At 41.8% G+C, this 19533-nt stretch overlaps 1 protein-coding gene across 3 annotated transcripts in view; it reads right to left on the bottom strand.

Annotated features, from left to right (window-relative positions):
• The window catches only part of KCNK2 (potassium two pore domain channel subfamily K member 2), a 95144-nt gene extending 76020 nt beyond the window's left edge, over positions 1-19124 (bottom strand). For 2 of the 3 annotated variants that reach the window (XM_036344569.1, XM_036344570.1), the window contains exons 1-2: positions 18714-18797; positions 15242-15552 (exon numbers count right to left, since the gene is read on the bottom strand). In XM_036344569.1, the coding sequence (XP_036200462.1) occupies positions 15242-15552; positions 18714-18759 (357 nt within the window). In that variant the 5' untranslated portion in view covers positions 18760-18797. Of the gene's footprint in view, positions 1-15241; positions 15553-18713; positions 18798-18850 lie in introns of those variants that run through there. The other variant, XM_036344571.1, reaches the window with a different exon arrangement.
• Between the last annotated feature and the right edge of the window lie 409 nt (positions 19125-19533).

The raw sequence follows: 19533 nt of genomic DNA, 5'->3' as shown, positions 1-19533 counted from the left end.
AACTATTCATAATTCTAGAATCCAGAATCCAGAGATAACCACTATTAATTTATTAAGGTATCTTCTCCTGGTATTTTGTAACCCTTTTTACATAATTGGATTTATGAAATATATGAAATGTATTTTCTATTTTTAATCATTATTCTAGATGCAGTTTTTCCTTGACATTACCATATTTGTTATGGAAATGTCATTTCTCAATATGTAGACATTCTAAAATGTGTCTTATTATAAAAATGGTGCCATGAACATTTTTGTGTATAAATACTTTTGCATTTCTGCATATTCCTTGAGAGAGATTTCTAGAAATAAAGTTGCCACATTAAAGATTATGAATATTGTAAGCACTTGATGTATAGCTATCCAAGAAGGTTATTACAATTTACCATTTCTTTCCCCAACAATTTATAAATGCTTAGCAATATTATTACCTCTAATATTAATATTTTATCTTCACCAAACTGATAAGAATTATTTCATTTATGTATATATCCTTTATGATGAGTGAGGTTGAACACTAATACTTCCTTTATCATATATTCAATGCACACAAATATACACATATCCACGTATATTCACAGTATAATGAAACTAGTTTTGAGTTAATTGATTTTCCTTATCTGACTCTATATTGTAACTTTAATATCAGATAAGACAGGTCTACCTGATTATGCTTCTTTTAAAAATATTTTTTTGCAGTTGCTACCTATTATTCTTGCACAAACTTTGGGACTCTTTAGTTAAATTTTATACAAATTTTCATTTCCACAGGCTTACCAAATCCATTGTTTGGATATATGTGAAATCTATAAATTAATTAAGGAGAATGAACACTAGTATAATAATAACACTTCCCATCAAAGAACATGGTATAAATCTCCATTTACTGAGTCCTCTTTAATATCCTAAACTAGAGTATTTTTATATACTTCACATAGGTCTGTAAGGTTCTTCTTAGGTATATTATTATTTCCATTTTAAATTATAACTGGGTTAATGCAGTATATTGCTCATTCTCTGCACCAGCAGGTCTCAATTTTTTAAAATCTCAAAACCACTTTACAGTCTCAAAAACTATTGAAGACATCAATGAGCTTTTGTACATGTAGTTATAACTATTGATATTTACTGCATTTGTTTGAATTTATAATTCTTGAAATGTTTTTATTAATTCATGCAAAAAAGAATAATAATCCCATTATATATGAACATAAGTAACCAACTTTTATGAAAAATAATTGTTTTCCAAAACAAACATTTAGTGACAAGAGGGGCATTATTCTATACTTTTATAAATCTCTTAAATATCTGGCTTAATAGAAAACAGATTCTAATATATATTTCTTCTTTCAATATGCTGAGAGAGAACAACACATTGCCTGCGGAAAACTCATGAGATAATCAGACTGGAAGGCAAAAAAGATCTTAGTACTACTAAGAAAATAGCTTTGAGCTCATCAATATTCTGAGATGGTCCTGGGACCACATCTTGAGAATCACTGCTCTATACTACTTCAACTCACTGCTATTATTATTTCTTTTGTTTTATTGCTTTTGTTTTCTACCAAAGTAAGCAAACTTATAGTTTACAAATAAGACATTTTATCTCAGCATCTTTCAATAACTATGTTTTATTACTTTGCATCTCTTATTACATTGCCTAGTATTTCTAAAGCATTGTTAAATAAAAATGATAACAGACTTCTTTGGGGTTTTTTTGTCACATAAATTTCTCAATGACGTCAGCGTTTTATCATTAAATATACTGATCATTCGCAAGAAAATGGTATTTAATTAAATAATTATGAGCAGACAAAAAAATTAGAAGGACAGATACACTTAAAAAATGTAAAATGGTAGTGTTTAGGCCAGATAGCATCTCCCCCACCCCTCAATCCCCACCCCCACAAAAAAAAATGTAAAATGGTAGTGTTTAGGCCAGATAGCATCTCCCCCACCCCTCAATCCCCACCCCCACAAAAAAAAATGTAAAATGTCTTTGGAAATATCTTAAGGTAGGGACACACACTTTGTAAGCACAGGCTCCGTGACCTCTAGCCTTATGATTCCCAGGAAAAACGAACATTTCCAGTAAAAATCAAGGAAGAGGGCTGGGATTTAGATTATAATTGCATCCAAAGTATATTTTTATATTTTACATTCATTTATTCAAAAAGATAATCAATTGCTTAAGGTATTAGGCAATGGGGAAGCAAGAGAAGTAAAAGCATGGGCGATATAGATGAGAAAAAATAAGGCATATCTTTAGACTCCACCCCACTAAGTAAATTATTTTATTGACTAGAAGCAAGCTAATTCCTCCAACAATTGACTTAATATAGTTTTCATGACCAGCACCATCAACTTTTAGCCTGTTCTTTTACTTGTCTATGATGAGGTGCGACATTAACCAGACACTTGGATAAGGGCCACAAATTATTTAAATGCAAAATAAGCAAAAGTAGACTTATAAACAGTATGCCTGGCAATGTGTGGGTTGTAAATAGTTATCACAGAGCTGTGATTATTGCAACAGAAGCTTGAGATGGAACTGAGAATATGTCAAATCACTATGAGAATGAATCTACCATGAGGTCCTTTTTCTGGAATATTCTTGTAAATTTATTTTATATTTTTGTACAAGTTCTCTTGGTCACCACCCACAGGAAATTGAATGCCCTTGGCAAGTGCACTGTCATAGATCTAAGAGTCTGCAGTTTCAACATAAATTCAGGCCATTAGATCATTTAACAAATACCTTCATTAGAACTGTTTCTGTATATGCCATATAATGTGACCAATCACTTCATCAATAATAAAAATTCACTTTTCCATGAAAGGCAACTTTTGTGGAACTGAAGTCACGTTGACAACGGATGACTAAGTTGAATTGTTTAGGTTAGGGTGAAGTAATGTTGGGTCCTATGCATTTAATCCTAATATATTATGATTACCTGAAGGGCTTCCAAACTTAAAATCTACAAAAGACATAGTAGATCTTGGTTGGATTTTCACTCAATTTTGCTCTTCAGTTTATAGTCAATAATAGAATGCGCACAGGGAAAGGAAGTTGAATCACAGTCAAGATTATGAGCTTATACTTAGAGTTCTAAGAGGCTTATACTCATAGAGATGATAAAAGTAATTACTCAAAATTATGAAAATCTTAGTTTCCACAACAACGGCTTTAGAATCAAAGTTCACAGCATTCTACTGTAAATTTGTGCATTCTTGAATTATAAAAAGTTGATGTCTCAATGTCATATGTCTTTCTAGAACTATAATCAGCTTTAACACCAAATATTGTTAAGACCCTTGCTTGTAATCATATGAAACTAGCACAGGCTTGGAACTCAAGAAAATTACTGACAATCATAAAAATGTTCCCATGAGTTCAATGCATGAGGTAATATTTCTGGGACTACTGATAATCCAACAAGAGAGCAAACAAATTCTCGAAAGCTACACCATATTAGCATAATATTCCACAAGTATACTCAAGTGCAGTTCTCAGCTAATGATAATACTGGGTTGAACCATATAATATTACCAATATCTAAGAACTTTTTGGCAAACAAAATGACAATTTCATATTAACATGCAAAATAATAGTACTGATATTTTCATGACTAGTGTGTTAAACATGCTACATTTCATTGCAGTGTGATATTTATTACTGGAGCATTAAAGCTAATTCCCATAAGCAGGAAACTTCATAGCAAAACAACCATGACCTTAGAGTTCTACTGTGAAGAATATATACCTATTAGTTTAAGTAAGACCCTATATGGCTGAGAATGCTATTCTAGGAAAGCATGGATTACCTAATCCTTATGGGATATTCCAGTTGTGTCCAACTTTGCATATATATGAGAAATCAAGGGATATTATCTAATATTTAAGATGATTACATTTTACAGAAGTAACTTTGTATATTCCTCTTTTGATATCAAATATTCTATACTAATATACATTCTAGTCTCCAATTTGATAAATGAACTTGAGACACATTCCATATAACTTTGTTTGTCAGAAATTCTGTAGTTATATGAAGATGGCATTTATGGTTTTTATTTGTTTATTTTGGCCTAGAAAAAACAGAGGCATCTACATAAATACAAAAAGAAATTCCACAATTATATCCCATAGTTAAATGGACTATTGTAAGAATTGAAAAAGGTGAGATTTTTCCAAATCTAACATCAGTAATCTTTTTCTTTCTACAATATATATTTCTCATTTCATGCAGAAAAAAAGATGAAGTAGTACATTTGCATATTTTATACAGAACACAGGGGATTAAATATGCTATATTTAGAGTCTACTAAAGGAGCACATTTTCAAGGTTTTCCCAGAGTATATCTTTTAAGTGATCAAGACAACATGCAATAACATTTTTAATCTATCATTTTTTTCATAGTTTCTTTAAAAGACTTTCAAAGTCCTGGACCATGTTTCCAAGTAATAGATGACCTAAGTTTAACCACACATTAACTAGAAATTCTTATAAGGCACCCTTTTTATTTATTTTTTAAGGCACCCTTTAAAAAAAAACAAAACTCAAAAGCCTTAATTCTTATAACGTAGAAAGGGTAGCATTTCCAACAGGAAGCAGTATCTGCACAACCATCTTTGGAAAGCAACTCAAAACGTCAACATCTCGATTACCTTCCCAGGTCTCTCCTCCTATTGGGGATTATGCATTGCATGTCAAAGCTATTTTTATACAGACTAATGAAGTGCACACCCTTTTTCTTGCTCTTTTGAAAGTGCAAATTGATTTCCCATTAATAAAAACAAAAGCTTAAAGTCCAAAACACGGAACCACAGAATTAGTTGGAGGTGGACCGGAAGCAGGAGGCGTACTGCTGGGTGTAGGGCTGTATCCCTTGGTTACATCCACCTTGGAAGATTTTTTTCAATCATAAAAGTAATATACATAGTACTGAACATTTGGAAAAAGAAGAATTACAAAATCACCCACAGTCTGTAAAAGAGATTTTTTTTTTGCAACCTGCATGTATTTTAGTTTTGTTAAAGGTTATAATCATCAAACCTGCTTTCAACTATTTTCATAAAACATAAGCATGTTCCAAGGCATTTTGAAGTCATCCATATCTCACTTCATAGACATCTCATTGAGTAGCTACAGGTAACAGTTTACTTAACCACTTCTCTATCACTGAGTGAATTTGTTTAACGGCATCCAAGGGTCATCAGTGACCATCTTCCAAGTTGTTATAGAGATGGTTTATATATCAAACGAGGACTGAACTTGAAACATTCAAACTCTGCTGTTCTGTGAGCCCTGCATGGAATGACACTGTGGTGCAGCAGGCTAGCACGTGGTTGGGACCCCCGAGTCACTGCAACACGGAAAGAGCCAGAAAAATACATGTGAAGCCAGCATACCGAGGCCTGCATTTCCCCAGCTGTATGTGCTTTCATGAGTTTTCCTAGATCCCATATTATTGTATGGTATACTAATAGTCTATCAGAATATTAATCTCTATCTTTCTGGCCCCTTTCATCTCAGCATAAGTTGGGGGATAAGATTAATAAAAGAAAAGAAAAATATGAAGAGAGGAGGTTGAGTGAGAAGTCAGAAAGAAACAAAAGGGCATAGAGAAGGGAGAAAGATAAAGGTTGCTGAGATAACAAAGAAGAGACAGTTCTACAAGCATAAGCTAGGAACTAATACGACTCACAGTCACTCTATCTAGGAAGTTCTATAAAAGAGGTTGTCCTTAAAATAGGATTTGTGTGGGCAGAAGACTGAGATCAAGGAGACACAGCATCGAAGAACACGGTACATTTTTATACCATTTAGCCTAAGGCCAACCACACTAACCAGCATTTATTCATGCACTGTGTCTAAGGCCTGACATTCTAAACTGATGGAAAAAAATAGCCCAAAATGGAACAAGGGAGTTTTACTGTCAATTACATGTATCCATAGAGTCCCCAAATTTGGAGATTCTGTTGGCTTTTTCAATAGAAAGCCACTGATTTTTGCTCATCTGATTTTCCAGTACACATAAGCATATATTTCCACAATAGCTACAAGTTTAAACAGGTTTCATGGGTTTTAAAAACAAATGATTTTTTCCTGCCCTTCCTAAATATGCAACTAAAAGATCATAACTAATCTCAGCCTCTGTACACACACACACACACACACACACACACACACACACACACACACACACCAGAGACCAGTTAATCTGAGTTGTATTTGAGTACATCTAACTTTTCACAACCCAAATTAGTCATTGATAAAGGTCAAATATCACAATACTAAAACATTCCAATACTATTCTAATAGACACTTCCTCTGCTTCAAGCCCTGTAAAATTTATGTATTTCTCACTTCCACGGAGTTGACTCATTGCCATTAAATAAGCCTACAAGAAATGTCTATGCTTTCAGGTTCCAGGTAAAATTTCCTCATACACTACAGATAAATGTACTGATGACTTGCTAACATTATGCAGAGAAAAGGAAGTCTTACAAAACTGTTTAATATGTTTATATTTCTTGGTTCAATGTCACCCAATCAAGACAGCAAAAATAGCATATGAATTACTTCCTAAAATGTAGTGATTCATACTCTTTCTGTCTTAGCTTCTTAGCTTTCCTCCAAGTTTCCCCATCGTTCTCAATTACACACCCATACACTCCCCAGTTAAAATAAATACTGAATTAGCTGAAATCTACTTTGTTGAGAAACAGGAACAGGATAGAATTTCTTATACTTCTTCAAGCCGAATGGAATGACAGGGCTACCTCTTGACAAGTGTCCAATAGCTATTGCACAAAAATGCAATTAAACCCTTCCCTCGGGCACCTCTCAGACTGACTTAAGAGTGTCACACCACAACCATCAGCACCGAAAACGAGCCTGGCATCTCTCCCCATGTTTTCTGCATTAGTCATTCACAGATGCTGTATTATTCATCTTTATTCACACAAGGATACCAGTCCCAAGAGCATTTCAGGGCACAGCAACCAACCTATGAAGATGCCATTACTAGAGCCATCTTTTTTTGGTATTGATTTCCTGCCCTTCCTAAATATGTAACTAAAAGGACATAACAAGGATTGAAGATCTCAGCTTCTGTACACACACGCACAATAAGCAAAGAGACCAGTTAATCAGATTTGTATTTGAGTAAATCAAACATTTCACAGCCCAAATTAGTTATCAATAAAGGTCAAACCCAAAACCTGGCTATGTGCTCTGACAAGGAATCGAACCAGCTACCTTTTGATGTACTGGACAACACTCCAACCAACTGAGCCACACAGGCCATCCCTTTAAGGGATGATGGATCTCATGACTGGAGAAGTATCAAGTTGGACCAAACATCCTCAGTGATATTCACTTCTCTCCTGCCCTCAGACTCCCTCGAAACAACAATATATTTATGCTGGTGGAACGAGCAGGATACATTTAAACTGGGCAGAGAGAGAGAGAGGAATGAAAAGTCACAGTGAGCAACATGGAGTTTCTTGAGGACCCGGGAGATGCATGAAGGGGGAAGAGTGTGCGCATCAGGAGGTGACTGAAAGCATTTGAACTTCACTCACTGTTTCACTTTTACTCACCACTGTGCTTCTATTGAGTGTCCTCTAGAGTCTACTTGGAACCAGCACTGGAAGACTGAGGTGCTTCACCATCTCATAAAAACAACCCAGTGACCATTATCAATATGGTATCACATAACAGAAATCAGGTACATAGTATTTATCTTCCACCAAAGCTGAGGCACACAGGGGTTAAATGGATCACTAGTTCCAAGAAAGTAAAAATAATAAAACCAAAATAAATGAAAGCAGTAACATTTAAAAAAAATTTTTTTTATGGTTTCAGTCTCAGGTCTTGGTGTTACAGTTCAGTTATATCATAGCCTTGGTTGCCTAGCTTGAGGCATAGCTATTGCTTGTAATTTATTTCTGTGTGAAAACACTTTAAAGGCTCCAAGTAATGCATAAATGTATAATTAAATTTTTTAAAAGAATCCATGCATAAGTTTGAAAGTGGGTGAACATCCTGTTTATTTTATCCACATGTGTATAATGTGTCCCAAATGGTCACAGGACTTATCTTTTATGACTGTGTCGTATACAGCCTGTGTGTTTAGTGTTTGAGCTAACTGCTCAAAAATTATTTGTGTCATGTTTGGGCTTAATGATTTCTAATTATATATAAAATTACTATCATGAATTTATAGACTACAGTACCAATTGACTATTACAGAGCATGGTAAAGAGAGGAAGACTTGGCAGTGGCATTTGACAGAGCTGGTCTCCCCCACTTTGTGACATGTCCTCACTTGGCTCATAGAACACCATGCTCTCTGATTTCCTCTAATCTCCCTGACCACTGTCTCACCACCTTCACCTCTGAGTGCCTGGTCCTGTCCTTCTCCATCCATGCACACTCCTAGGTGATTTCATGTAGCATCACCAAGATGCTCATAACTCCCAAATGTATTCTTCACTCTGGACCGCTCCCCTGCCTGAGTGTCTGAAAAGCAACTCAAACCAATCATCTGCCAACTTGGACTCCTGAGCTCACCCCTGAAACTTGCTCCATTTGAGTTGTCCCCATCTCATTAACTGGCATCTTCATTTTTCTAGTTCTTCATCCTTGATTTCTTTCTCTCACACCTCACCTCAAATCCTGCCAAGTTTATTTTTAAAATCTCCCAATTTGATCACATCTCATCACATCCACTGCTTCTGTCCTCACCCAGACCATCCACCATCTCCCCACAGGGTTCTTGAGTGGATCCCCAACTGCATTCTAGTCTCCCAGGACAGACACTGTGATTCTTTTTTTAAAAAAAAATATGTTTTTAATGATTTCAGAGAGAGGAAGGGAGAGAGAGAGGGAGAGAGATAGAAACATCAAAAATGAGAGCCCGGCTGGTGTGGCTCAGTAATTGAGCATCAACCTATGAACCAGGAGGTCACAGTTCGATTCCAGGTCTAGGCACATGCCCAGGTTGCAGGCAGGATCCCCAGTAGGGAGTGTGCAGGAGGCAGCCGATCCATGATTCTCGCTCATCATTGATGTTTCTATCTCTTTCTCCCTTTCCCTTCCTCTCTGAAATCAATAAAGATATTTTTTTTTAAGAAAAAAATGAGAATCATTGATTGGCCACCGCCTACTGGTTGAAAGCCAAGATCAGCCCAAAGGGATGCCTCCTGCACCAATTAGCCAAGTTGTGAATGCAAAGAAAAAGTTCTTAAGGAAATTAAAAGTGCTACTCCAGTGCGCACATGAATAAGAAAGTGAAAGAACCTTATTGCTGATGTGTAGAAACTTTTAGTGGTCTGGATAGATCAAACCAACAATCTTCCCTTAAGCTAAAGGCTAATCCAGAACAAGGCTGTAACTCTGCTCAATTCTATGAAGACTGAGAGAGGTGAGGAAGCTGCAGAAGAAAATTGTGAAGCTATTTTGGTTCATGAGGAATAAGGAAAGAAGCTGTCTCCACAACATAAAAGTGCAAGGTGAAGTCAAATAATGACGATACAGAAGCCACAGAAAATTAGCTAGAAGACCCTGCTAAGATAATTAATGAAGCTGGTTACAGTAAACAACGGATTTTCAATGTAGACAAAACAGCTTCCTATTTGAAAAAGATGCCATCTAGAACTTTCATAACTAGAGAGAATTAGTCAATGGCTAATGGCTGGCTTCAAAGCTTCAAAGAACTTGCTGACTCTCTTGTTAGGGGTTAAATGCAACTGGTGACTCTAAGTTGAAGCCATTGTTCATTTACCATTCTGAAAATCCTAGGGCCGTTAAGAATTATGCGAAATCTACTCTGCCTGTGCTCTATAAATGGAACAACAAAGTCTCAATTATAGCACATCTGTTTACAACATGGTTTAAAGAATATTTTAAGCCCACCGTTGAGACCTGCTGCTCAAAAACACAAAATCTTTTCAAAATATTACTGTTCATTGGCAATATACCTGGTCACACAAAAGCTCTGATGGACATGTACAGTGAGATGAATGTTGTTTTCATGTCTTCTAACACAACATCCATTCTGCAGCCCATGGATGTAATGTCCACATTCAAGTCTTATTATTTAAGAAATAGATTTCGTAAGGCTTTTGCTGCCATAGATATTGATTTCTCTGATGGATCTGAGGAAAGTAAATTGAAAGCATTGGAAAGGATCCACCATTCTAGATGCCATTAAGAATATTCATTTGTGGTCCATGAGAAGAGGTCAAAATATCAACGTTAATAGGAATTTGGAAGAAATTGATTCCAACCCACATGGACGACTTTGAAGGGAGACTTCAGTGAAGGAAGTCACGGCAGATGTGGTGGAAATAGCAAAAGAACTAGAGTTAGAAGAGGAGCCTGAGAGGTGACTGAATTGCTACATCTCATGGCCAAACTTGAATGGATGAGAAGTTGCTTCTTATGGATGAGCAAAGAGTGGTTTCTTGAGACAGAACAAACTGATGGGGAAGATGCTGTGAAGATGGCTGAGATGACAACAAAGAACTTAGACTACTACATGAACTCAGCTGAGAAAGCAGCAGCAGGTTATGAGGGGACTGATTCCAATTGAGAAAGAATTTCCACTGTGGGTAAAATGCTGTCAAACGGCACCACATGCTACAGAGAAAGCAGTCATGGAAGGCAGGGTCCACTGATGTGGCCACCTTCAGAAACCACCACCCTGTTCAGTCAGCAGACCTCAACATCCTGGCAAGACCCTCCACCAGCAAAAAGATGGTGACTCACTGAAGGCCCAGATGATGGCTATCATTTTTTAGCAATAAAGTGTTTTTTAATTAAGGTATTTATGATGTATTAAGACATGATGCTATTGTTTTAAGACACTAGTCTATAGTATATTGTAAACAGAACGTTTACATGCACTGGAAAATAAAAAAATTGTGACTTGCTGGTGGATCCTTTTATATATATACTAGGGGCCCAGTGCACGAAATTCGTGCACTGGGTGTGTGTGTGGGGGAGAGGGGGAGTGTCCCTCAGCCCAGCCTGCCCCCTCTCACATACTGGGAGCCCTCAGGCGTTGACCCCCATCACCCTCCAATCGCAGGATCGGGCCCTGGGCCCGAAAGAGGCGTCAGGCCTGGGCAGGGGACCCTCATTTCCCCCCATCACTGGTTCTGCCCCCAGCCCAGGCCTGATGCCTCTGGCCCAGGCGTCAGGCCTGGGCAGGGGACCCCCAGACCCCTCCGATTGCTGGCTCTGCCCCTTGCCCAGGCCTGATGCCTCGGCCAGAGGCGTAGACCCCCATCACCCTCCGATCGCCTGATCGGCCCCTTGCCCAGGCCTGAGGCCTCCAGCAGAGGTGTCAGGCCTGGGCAGGAGATCCCCAGCTCCCCGTGGTTGTAGGCTCCGCCCCTGCCCAGGCCTAACGCCTCTGGCCTAGGCGTCCGGCCCGGGCAGCGGGGACCTGCAGTGGCAGCGGGGGGTGCCGCGATCACCCAGGCTCCGCCCCTGCCCCTGCAGGACGCCTCTGGCTCAGGCGTCCGGCTCGGGCAGCGGGGACCCGCAGCTGCAGCAGCCCCGCGATCGTGGGCTCTGCTTTAGGCCCAGGCAAGGGACCCCTAGCTCCTGGGACTGCCAGCTTCAACCGTGCCCAGCTTCCATCGCTGGCTCCACCCCTACTTCCTGCTATCACTGGCCAGGGTGGAAAAGGCGCCTGATTCTCAGATCATGGCTGGGGGGCAGGGCAAAGGCAGCCCCAGGGCCGCCTTTGCCCTGCCCCCCAGCTCTTAGCTCCCCCCTGGGTTTCCGATCACTGTCAGTGGCAGGGGGCTTCTTCCTGCTTTCCCTTTCACCTCTCTGCATTGTGCCTACATATGCAAATTAGCCGCCATCTTGTTGGCAGTTAATTTGCATATAGCCCTGATTAGCCAATGAAAAGGGTAGCGTCGTACGCCAATTACCATTTTTCTCTTTTATTAGTGTAGATATATATAAAATTTCAGAGAGGAAGCGGGGGGTGGGGGGAGAGATAGAAACATCAATGATGAGAGAGAATCATTGATCGGCTGCCTCCAGCATGCCCCACACTGGAGATCAAGCCCAATACCCAGTTATGTGCCCTGACAGAGAATCGAACCATGACCTCCTGGTTCATAGCTTGATGCTCAACCACTGAGCCACGCTGGCTGGGCGGGACTGGTTTCCATCTTGCCTGTTTCAGAGAACTGATGGGACCCGGCACAGTCTAGTTGCCTGGGGGACACTAAGAACAAAAGTGAGCTGGACTTCTTGCCTCTGCTCCAGAGGGCCCATGGTACAACAGACAGAGGCCAACACAGCTTGGCAGCCTGTCCATCGTGGGGCAAGAAAAGAGTGGAGCGTGCGTCCAACATTCTGGCTTTTGGGGGGCTACCCAAAGAGATGGTTTCTGTCTTGCCCAACACAGAGTACGGACAGGATGCAGCACCCTCTGCAAACCTGGGGACCACTGAGAATAAAAGTGACTTGAATGGCTTCCAGCAGCTCCAGAAAACCTGCAGTACTGCGGACAGACACCAGAGGTAGCAAGAGATTACAAGCCCCTAAAAAAAAAGAGAAACTGGCAAATCCATGTAATTGGGAATTGACATGCACAAGTCCAGAGAAGATGAATCTATGGCAAAGGTTTGAGAGGCCTCTCAAGCTCGGCTAATTGGTGGAAGTCTTTCCCTACACATAGTCAGTCGGTAAAGATTGGAGAGGTGGCTGTTTTTTCAAATGGATAGATCACAACAGAAAGAGACAGGGAAGCATGGCTCAATGAAAGGAACAGAATAAATCTCCAGAAACAAAGTTATAATAATGTATGTATTAGTGAGGTTTTAAAGGATAATTAACTAGGAAAATAAATGCGTAAAACACTTTGAAATTTATGAAAATCAGATGAGTGAAATGTAATTCTAATATATGATTACTGGCTCATTTGCCTTCCTCCCTATTAAAACACTGATCTTGGTCCTTGAAGCCACGCCATCATAAAGATTTATTTTATCAAAAAGAGAGAGAAAATAATTTATTAAAGCCAGATGCTTATAAAGGTGAGTGATGTAACAATAAATAATGGGCAACTTCTGCGTTGAAAAAATACTAAATAAGCACAAAAATCCTCAGCCAGCAGTGAATCTTAATGAAGCTAAAGTGGATTGCCTCTGTGGGGCAGAAAGAAAAGAATTAGGTCATATATTGAGCTCTGTTTGTTGGCTTCCAAAAGCAATGTAGCAGAAATGACCAGTCTCCACCTCCAGATGGTCTCCACCTGCCATGACCTTCAAATTGTTTGCACGATCCTAAGTACTAAATCTGGGTGGTGCTGACGAGTGGGATCATCGGAATCACAGTTTCCTCCAGCAGTGCCCCGAAACCCCAGGCCTTGTTCTCCTGTCCACGACCAAACACATCTCAATTCAGAGTCTAAGAATCAGATATTTCAACCCCCAAAATGGGATGGAGTAGGAGTATGGGATAAGGGGATAACAACAGCAAACAAAGCCAACATTCTTTAAGCACTTAAATGCTTTACTTGAATTACCTCTTTATTCTTCACAGCAACCCTATTTTATAGGTATTCTTTCCTCAGTCCAGAGAGATCACTTGAAGTTTAGAGAGAAAAATTACTTCCTCAAGTTGGCACCTCTAAAAAAGGACTCAACTGCAGTTTAAAACACATCTATCCCAAAGTTCAGGCTTTTACCACTACTCTGAGCTACCTCCAAGACAACCTAGGGCTCTTCTTCTTCTTCTTCTATTTTTTTTTTTAAATTAGAGCTCTTCTTCTAACACCCAAGGGACATGGGGATTCTTCAGAGATTTTTAGTACCTCTTAAGATTATGAGGCACAAAGAGAGTGAAGTGATCGAGATCTTATGTAGGAACAGGCAACGGAATGAGTGGAACAATGATATTAGCTGTCAGGTGTACTGTCTACCGAAAACATTGCTATCATCTAAAAATAATAGAGAATTCAGTATATAAGTATATGAGGAGCCTTTTCAAAATTTAAGTCAAATAAGTGAGATGCAGAAGTGTCTGAATGTGGTAGGAGCTAAATGAGGGTCAGAGAATATTAACTTTGATAATTTTGAATAAAACTTGAATAATAACTTGTATGTGTATTCTACAAATACAAAGGACTACGAAGGGCAGAGGTAGCGTTTGGGAATCCATGGCCAAAGGAAATGAGAGAGGAAAGGTCTTAGAACACGAAACTGGATTAAAACCAATAATAATTTCTTCCCTCGGTCTGTTTCAATTCATTCAAATGATGTAAAACCAACTATAAGATGAGGAAGAGTGTTTTCAACAATCATTCAGATCTCTCCTTAAAAGAAAGTTCTAGGACTTTCTTTTTGACCAGGATTCTTGGTATGGCTTATTTTTCATGCAAAAAAAAATCTACAACAAAAATATAGCTATCTCCAAGGAGCCTAACTGAAACTTGTAAATCACTTTGGGATTATATTTTAAAACAAAGTGTTTTTCCATAAAGATACTATTCTGCTTTTATAGAGTAAATTAAAACTAAATTCGTTTTTATTCAAGAATTCTATTTTTCCATACAGTGTACATTGCTTTTAGTTGGGGTTTAGAGAAGCAATGATTAATCACTTGTCCCTAGGTACTTAGAAAAGGCAGTTATCAGTTATATTGGGCTAGATGAAAGATGGGAGTTACAACTTGTTAACCTCGAGGGGTGCCAAGCTCAGAGGATCGCACCACAAACTCCTCTTTTTTATCTTACGATGGCCACTGCCACAATGAACACGGCTCTCCTGCCTTATGTTTTCCTCTCATTTGCCACAGCAAATTTTCTCAGGCGGCAATGTCCACTTAGCCAGAAGGACGTCCAGCAAGTAACCCCAGGTCCACAGGGGTCCACTGGCAGTTCTAAGGCAGGGCAAAGGGACAGAGAGCTGGGAGAGGCCAGGACAGGAATAACAGAAGAGCAGGAACAGAAGAGGGTGAGAAGGAAGAATGGGAGGGAGGCATAAAGGAAAAGGAGAAGAAAAGGTGGCAGAAGTAAGAAAAGAGGGAAGACGTATCGAAAGGAGACCGTCCGCAGAGAAGAATTCTATGCAAAGGAGGAAAGTGGACCAGGGGCCCGCACAGGCAAATCAGGACAGCTTTGTGCTATGAGTTGCCTCCTCTCACTCTGAGTCTTTCTCCCCCCATGGAGGAAGCAGAGCAACAACCCCTCTGTGCCATTACCTGGATGAGCTCGTCCAGCTCAGTCGAGTTGACACAGGAGTGCTGGGAAATGAAGGTTTGCTTCTGGATCACGATGGTGGTCCTCTGGGAAATCTCGTGAGGCTGCTCCAATGCTTTGAACACGGTGGCTCCGATGATCAAGTAGAGGACAACCACCAGGAAAATCGTGGAGACCGTCTTCCATTTCATAACATTAATGGTCGTGTCACTCTCCACCCGGGAAGCAAGCACGGTGGGTTTCGTGGAAAACGAGAGCCTGGGCTTGGAGTTCTGAGCGGCAGATTTTGGATCCAGCAAGTCAGGTGCCGCCACTGATAAGAGAGAAGGAGGGTTAGGCTGGAGGAGGTCAGTGGGGTAACGGCTGGGCTTGTCTAAGGGGTGGCAAAGGTTGAGGGAATTCTGCTCTCCTGGTGGAAGCTCTGGAACCAGAAAGGCACCCAGGAGCATATAAATGGGTTCAAGGGAAAGGGGCTGGGCCTTCGCTCTCTGCTGCTATTGGGGATCCAGATGGGAGGGGGAAGAAAAACAAACAGGAGTTGGACCGAGAAACTTAAAAAAATAAAAGCACGCTCGCCCAGCTAGTGTGGCTCAGTGGTTGAGCATTGACCTATGAACCAGGAGGTCATGGTTCAATTCCCGGTCAGGGCACATGCCTGGGCTGCTGGCTCCATGCCCAGTGGAGGGCGTGCAGGAGGCAGCCAATCAATGATTCCCTCTAATTGTTGATGTTTCTATCTCTCTGTCCCTCTCTCCCTTCCTCTCTGACATGTCTGAAGTCTTCCTAACGAATTTCAAAATTTGCATCTGTCCACCATGAGTCAACAAAGACTTACTGAACTGCTAAGAGTTGCTGATGCTAAAGTAGATATTTGAATACTCATATGAAGAAGGTTCCTGGATACTCCCCTTCTCTAGCACGTAACACTCTATACCACAGCAATCAACGTAAATAACGTTCTCTACTTTTGCCTTAAAAAATTCATTATAATAAAGGAATTGTATTATAAGTGAATTTATGACCCAGATCCTATTGCTCAAAGTAAAACATTAGTAATTTTCTGGTAATACATGATGATGGTAAATAAACCACAGTAGCCCAATCATTTCTTTTTGCTTAAGCATTCTCTATGTTTTGTTATTCAATCTCTGACATGTGTATAAAAACAAGAATATCGCTACCCATTGTGGCAAAATCCTTGGTGCAGCCAAGACATGACAAGTTCCTTCCATTTCAACAGTGAACATTATCAAGAAAAAAAAGTTTAAAGCCTTGTCTCACACCTTGGGCCCTACATGCTCTGTACAAAGCTAATTGCTCCATTAGCATGAATTTCTGTGTTCCCTTACAAATTCCCATATACTCTGAGGTGACTCTAAACCCATTTATTATTCATCTGAGCTGTTCAAAAATATCATTAATGGATTCCTTTTTAGCTAATACAAGAGATACTAGCCTTCTACTTGCTAAGGGGAAAATAAGCCATCTATTACAATATATTTGATTGGAAAAATAACATTGAACAAAAAGGGGTAATAGAATGGCCAACAAAGAGGAAATTTTTAAAAGCCACCAACTCAACTAGAATAATCAACTTGTTGTCTGTAATTGTTATAGAAACAAGTAAAAATAGTATCTGTCATACAGGTCTAATAAAATGATAACCTAATCTAAAAGACACTTTGGGGTAAGTATTGGGGAAATCCCAATGGAATTGCCCCCAAATGCCCTACAGGAACCTGAAATTACTTGAGGAGGAGAAGGAAATACAGCAGAGAGTGTCAATTTTCACATGGCTACATACCTTGCCCTCTTGACTACCGCTGAGTTAAATTTAGGACGACCACAGTCTGAATTCATAAACTAAGTCTTCAGTTGCCCATCAAAAAAGAAGCTTTGCAAACAAAGCTATTTGGAGCACCAGTGCTAGGCAGTGTTGTAAAATGATGGCAGATAACAGAGGGATCCTCAACCAGCAAAGCTCTGAGTGGTTCTGACTTGGAAGAGAGGAAGCCAGCGCTCTGACGGGGTAACAGTGCCTGTACATACGTGGGATCGCCACATCCGGTCCTGACAGCAGTGAAGTATAGGTATGTACACGTTTCTCCCCTGGGACACTCCTCTGCTCCAGAAAGCCCCGAACTAATAGGCACTTTTAACATCTCATGTTCGTAAAGGCAACTTCACTCAAAATTCACACTGGCTATGTGTTTAGAATTTTCATTTTTTTTAAAAAAAAAAACCCACTTTTTAAATAGAAATGCTGATAATAGCTAAAATCAGTCATCTGCTGTCTAACCGCCCCACCAGGCCTCCACGCTGCCTTATGAGTTTGAGGGAAAAATAAAGGTCATAACCTAAAATGTAGCCATTTTTGGAATAAAAATTAACAAGATCACATAGAAGCTCAACATTATGTCTCTCTTGCGGAAGCTCCCCGAGCCTTTCTCGGCAGTGCCCTGTTCTCTCCTGTTTCTGACTGTTCACATCAGTGGTGTCCAGTCTGCGGACTATGTACCTGGATGCTCCCCAAATCCCGTCCCTAAATCCCCACGCCACACTAAACATCATTATAAGCTTTCGGAGGAAGGGGACAGGTATATTTTTAAAAGTGTGTGTGTGTGTGTGTGTGTGTGTGTGTGTGTGTGTGTGTGTGTTAAGCTAATACCTTTCCTGACGGAGTTTATTTTAAGCTATTGCCGTATCTTTTAATTAGCAGAAATACATATGATGCACATTTGGCAGACCGAATGGGCAGGAACTGGTGAGATAGCAAAATGGAAAAACAACAAACAGCCTTTCCTCTCCGTCTAATATGAGAAACCCTCCGGTTTCCATCTCCAGTCCTTTGGGGTATGATCAGCACGAGAAGCTACTCAGCACAAGGAGTCAGGGGCTGGCCCCCTCCACATGCTCCGGGCACCACCACTGCCTCCCTCCTCTGCCCCCAGCCATCAGCCTCCTCTCAATCCTGCTCTCCCATCCTCACCCAGGTATGCCTTCTTCGCTCTGCTCCCGGATTCAATGGGCGACCCAACACCAGGAGAAACGAGCTTTTTTTCAGCACCACCGCCTGTCCCACCACGCAATGGGCAATGGACAACGGGCAACAAGTGTGCCCAGGGTCACCACGCGTCCTGCCTGTAGGTTGTTCCCTAGGGTTGACCCTCCTCCTTCGGAAACTAGCCACCCCCCACCCCCCAACACACACACACACAGACAAGGTGTCTCAAACCCATTCCCAAGGCAGATGCAAAACCTCCAGGCACCTGCAGGAGACATGGGAGAAGCAGCAGGAGAGGAGCAGGGGATAGGTTTGCCTCCAACCCCAGATTATGACCCAACACCTAGGACGGGAAATGAGGGTGGAAAACGTCCGCTTGCAGCCAGCGGGGCATCAGCAACCCTCCCGGACCAGCTGGGGCGGGAAAGCACGGGGCGGGCGGGCGGCGGAGGGGGTCCCCAGGGTCTCACCTCCTGCGCTAGAGCCGGCTTTCTCCGGCGAGGCTCTGGGCAGCATGAGGCATGCAGCATTCAAAATGCTTTTTTTTTTTTTTTTTTTTTGGCAAAAGATGGACTTGAACCTTTTACGCACACGCCAGGGTACTCACTTCTTATTCAGAGACGGGCTGCGCGCTCCGAGCTGCACGGGCAGGCATTTTCCCCGGCTTTGTTTTACAAGGTGGGGAGCGCGGGGCTGGACGCGGGAGGGGGTGGGGGCAGCGTGAGAAGCCACGAAATCGCGGGAAGGAGGGGACACCCGCGGGCTGGGCAGAGGGCGAGGCCGAGGCCAAGTTGGGCTCGGGCGCCGCCGCCCCCGCGCGCCCCCGCGGACGGGCCCGGGTCACCCGGAGAGCGCGGGCGACCCGGGTCCCGCCGGCCCGCCGCCGCCGCCGCGCGCTCCGCCCCGGGCTCGGCGCTGGCCCGGCCCCGGCGCGGCGCGGGGGCGGTCGGTGCAGCCCCAGCGGCCGTGCGCCCCGGCGTCTTTGTGCGCGAGCCTCGCTCAGCCCCTCTTCGCATGTCTTTGTGCGTCTCCCCCCCCCCAACCCCCCCGCGAGCCCTCGGTGCCCCGCGCGAGCTGCGGCACCGGCTCGGCTCGGTTGCCCTCCTCCGCGGCTCTCCCCTCCGGCTCGCTCTCTCGCCCCTCGCCAGCGCTTCTCCCTCCTTTCGGAACTCCCTCCCCTCCGCCCCTTCCCCACTCCCTCTCCCGCCGCCCCGGGCTCGCCTCCCCGCACCCCTTCTCGCCCAACCCTCGCCTGCGTCGCCCCAGCCTGGGGCTCCCTTCCCCAGCCCC

The sequence above is a fragment of the Myotis myotis genome, unplaced genomic scaffold (assembly GCF_014108235.1).
Source record: "Myotis myotis isolate mMyoMyo1 unplaced genomic scaffold, mMyoMyo1.p scaffold_m19_p_18, whole genome shotgun sequence".
In the NCBI taxonomy this organism is placed as follows: Eukaryota; Metazoa; Chordata; class Mammalia; order Chiroptera; family Vespertilionidae; genus Myotis; species Myotis myotis.
The sequence above is the reverse complement of the archived record's forward strand: the minus strand, read 5'-3'. Positions and strand labels throughout refer to the sequence as shown.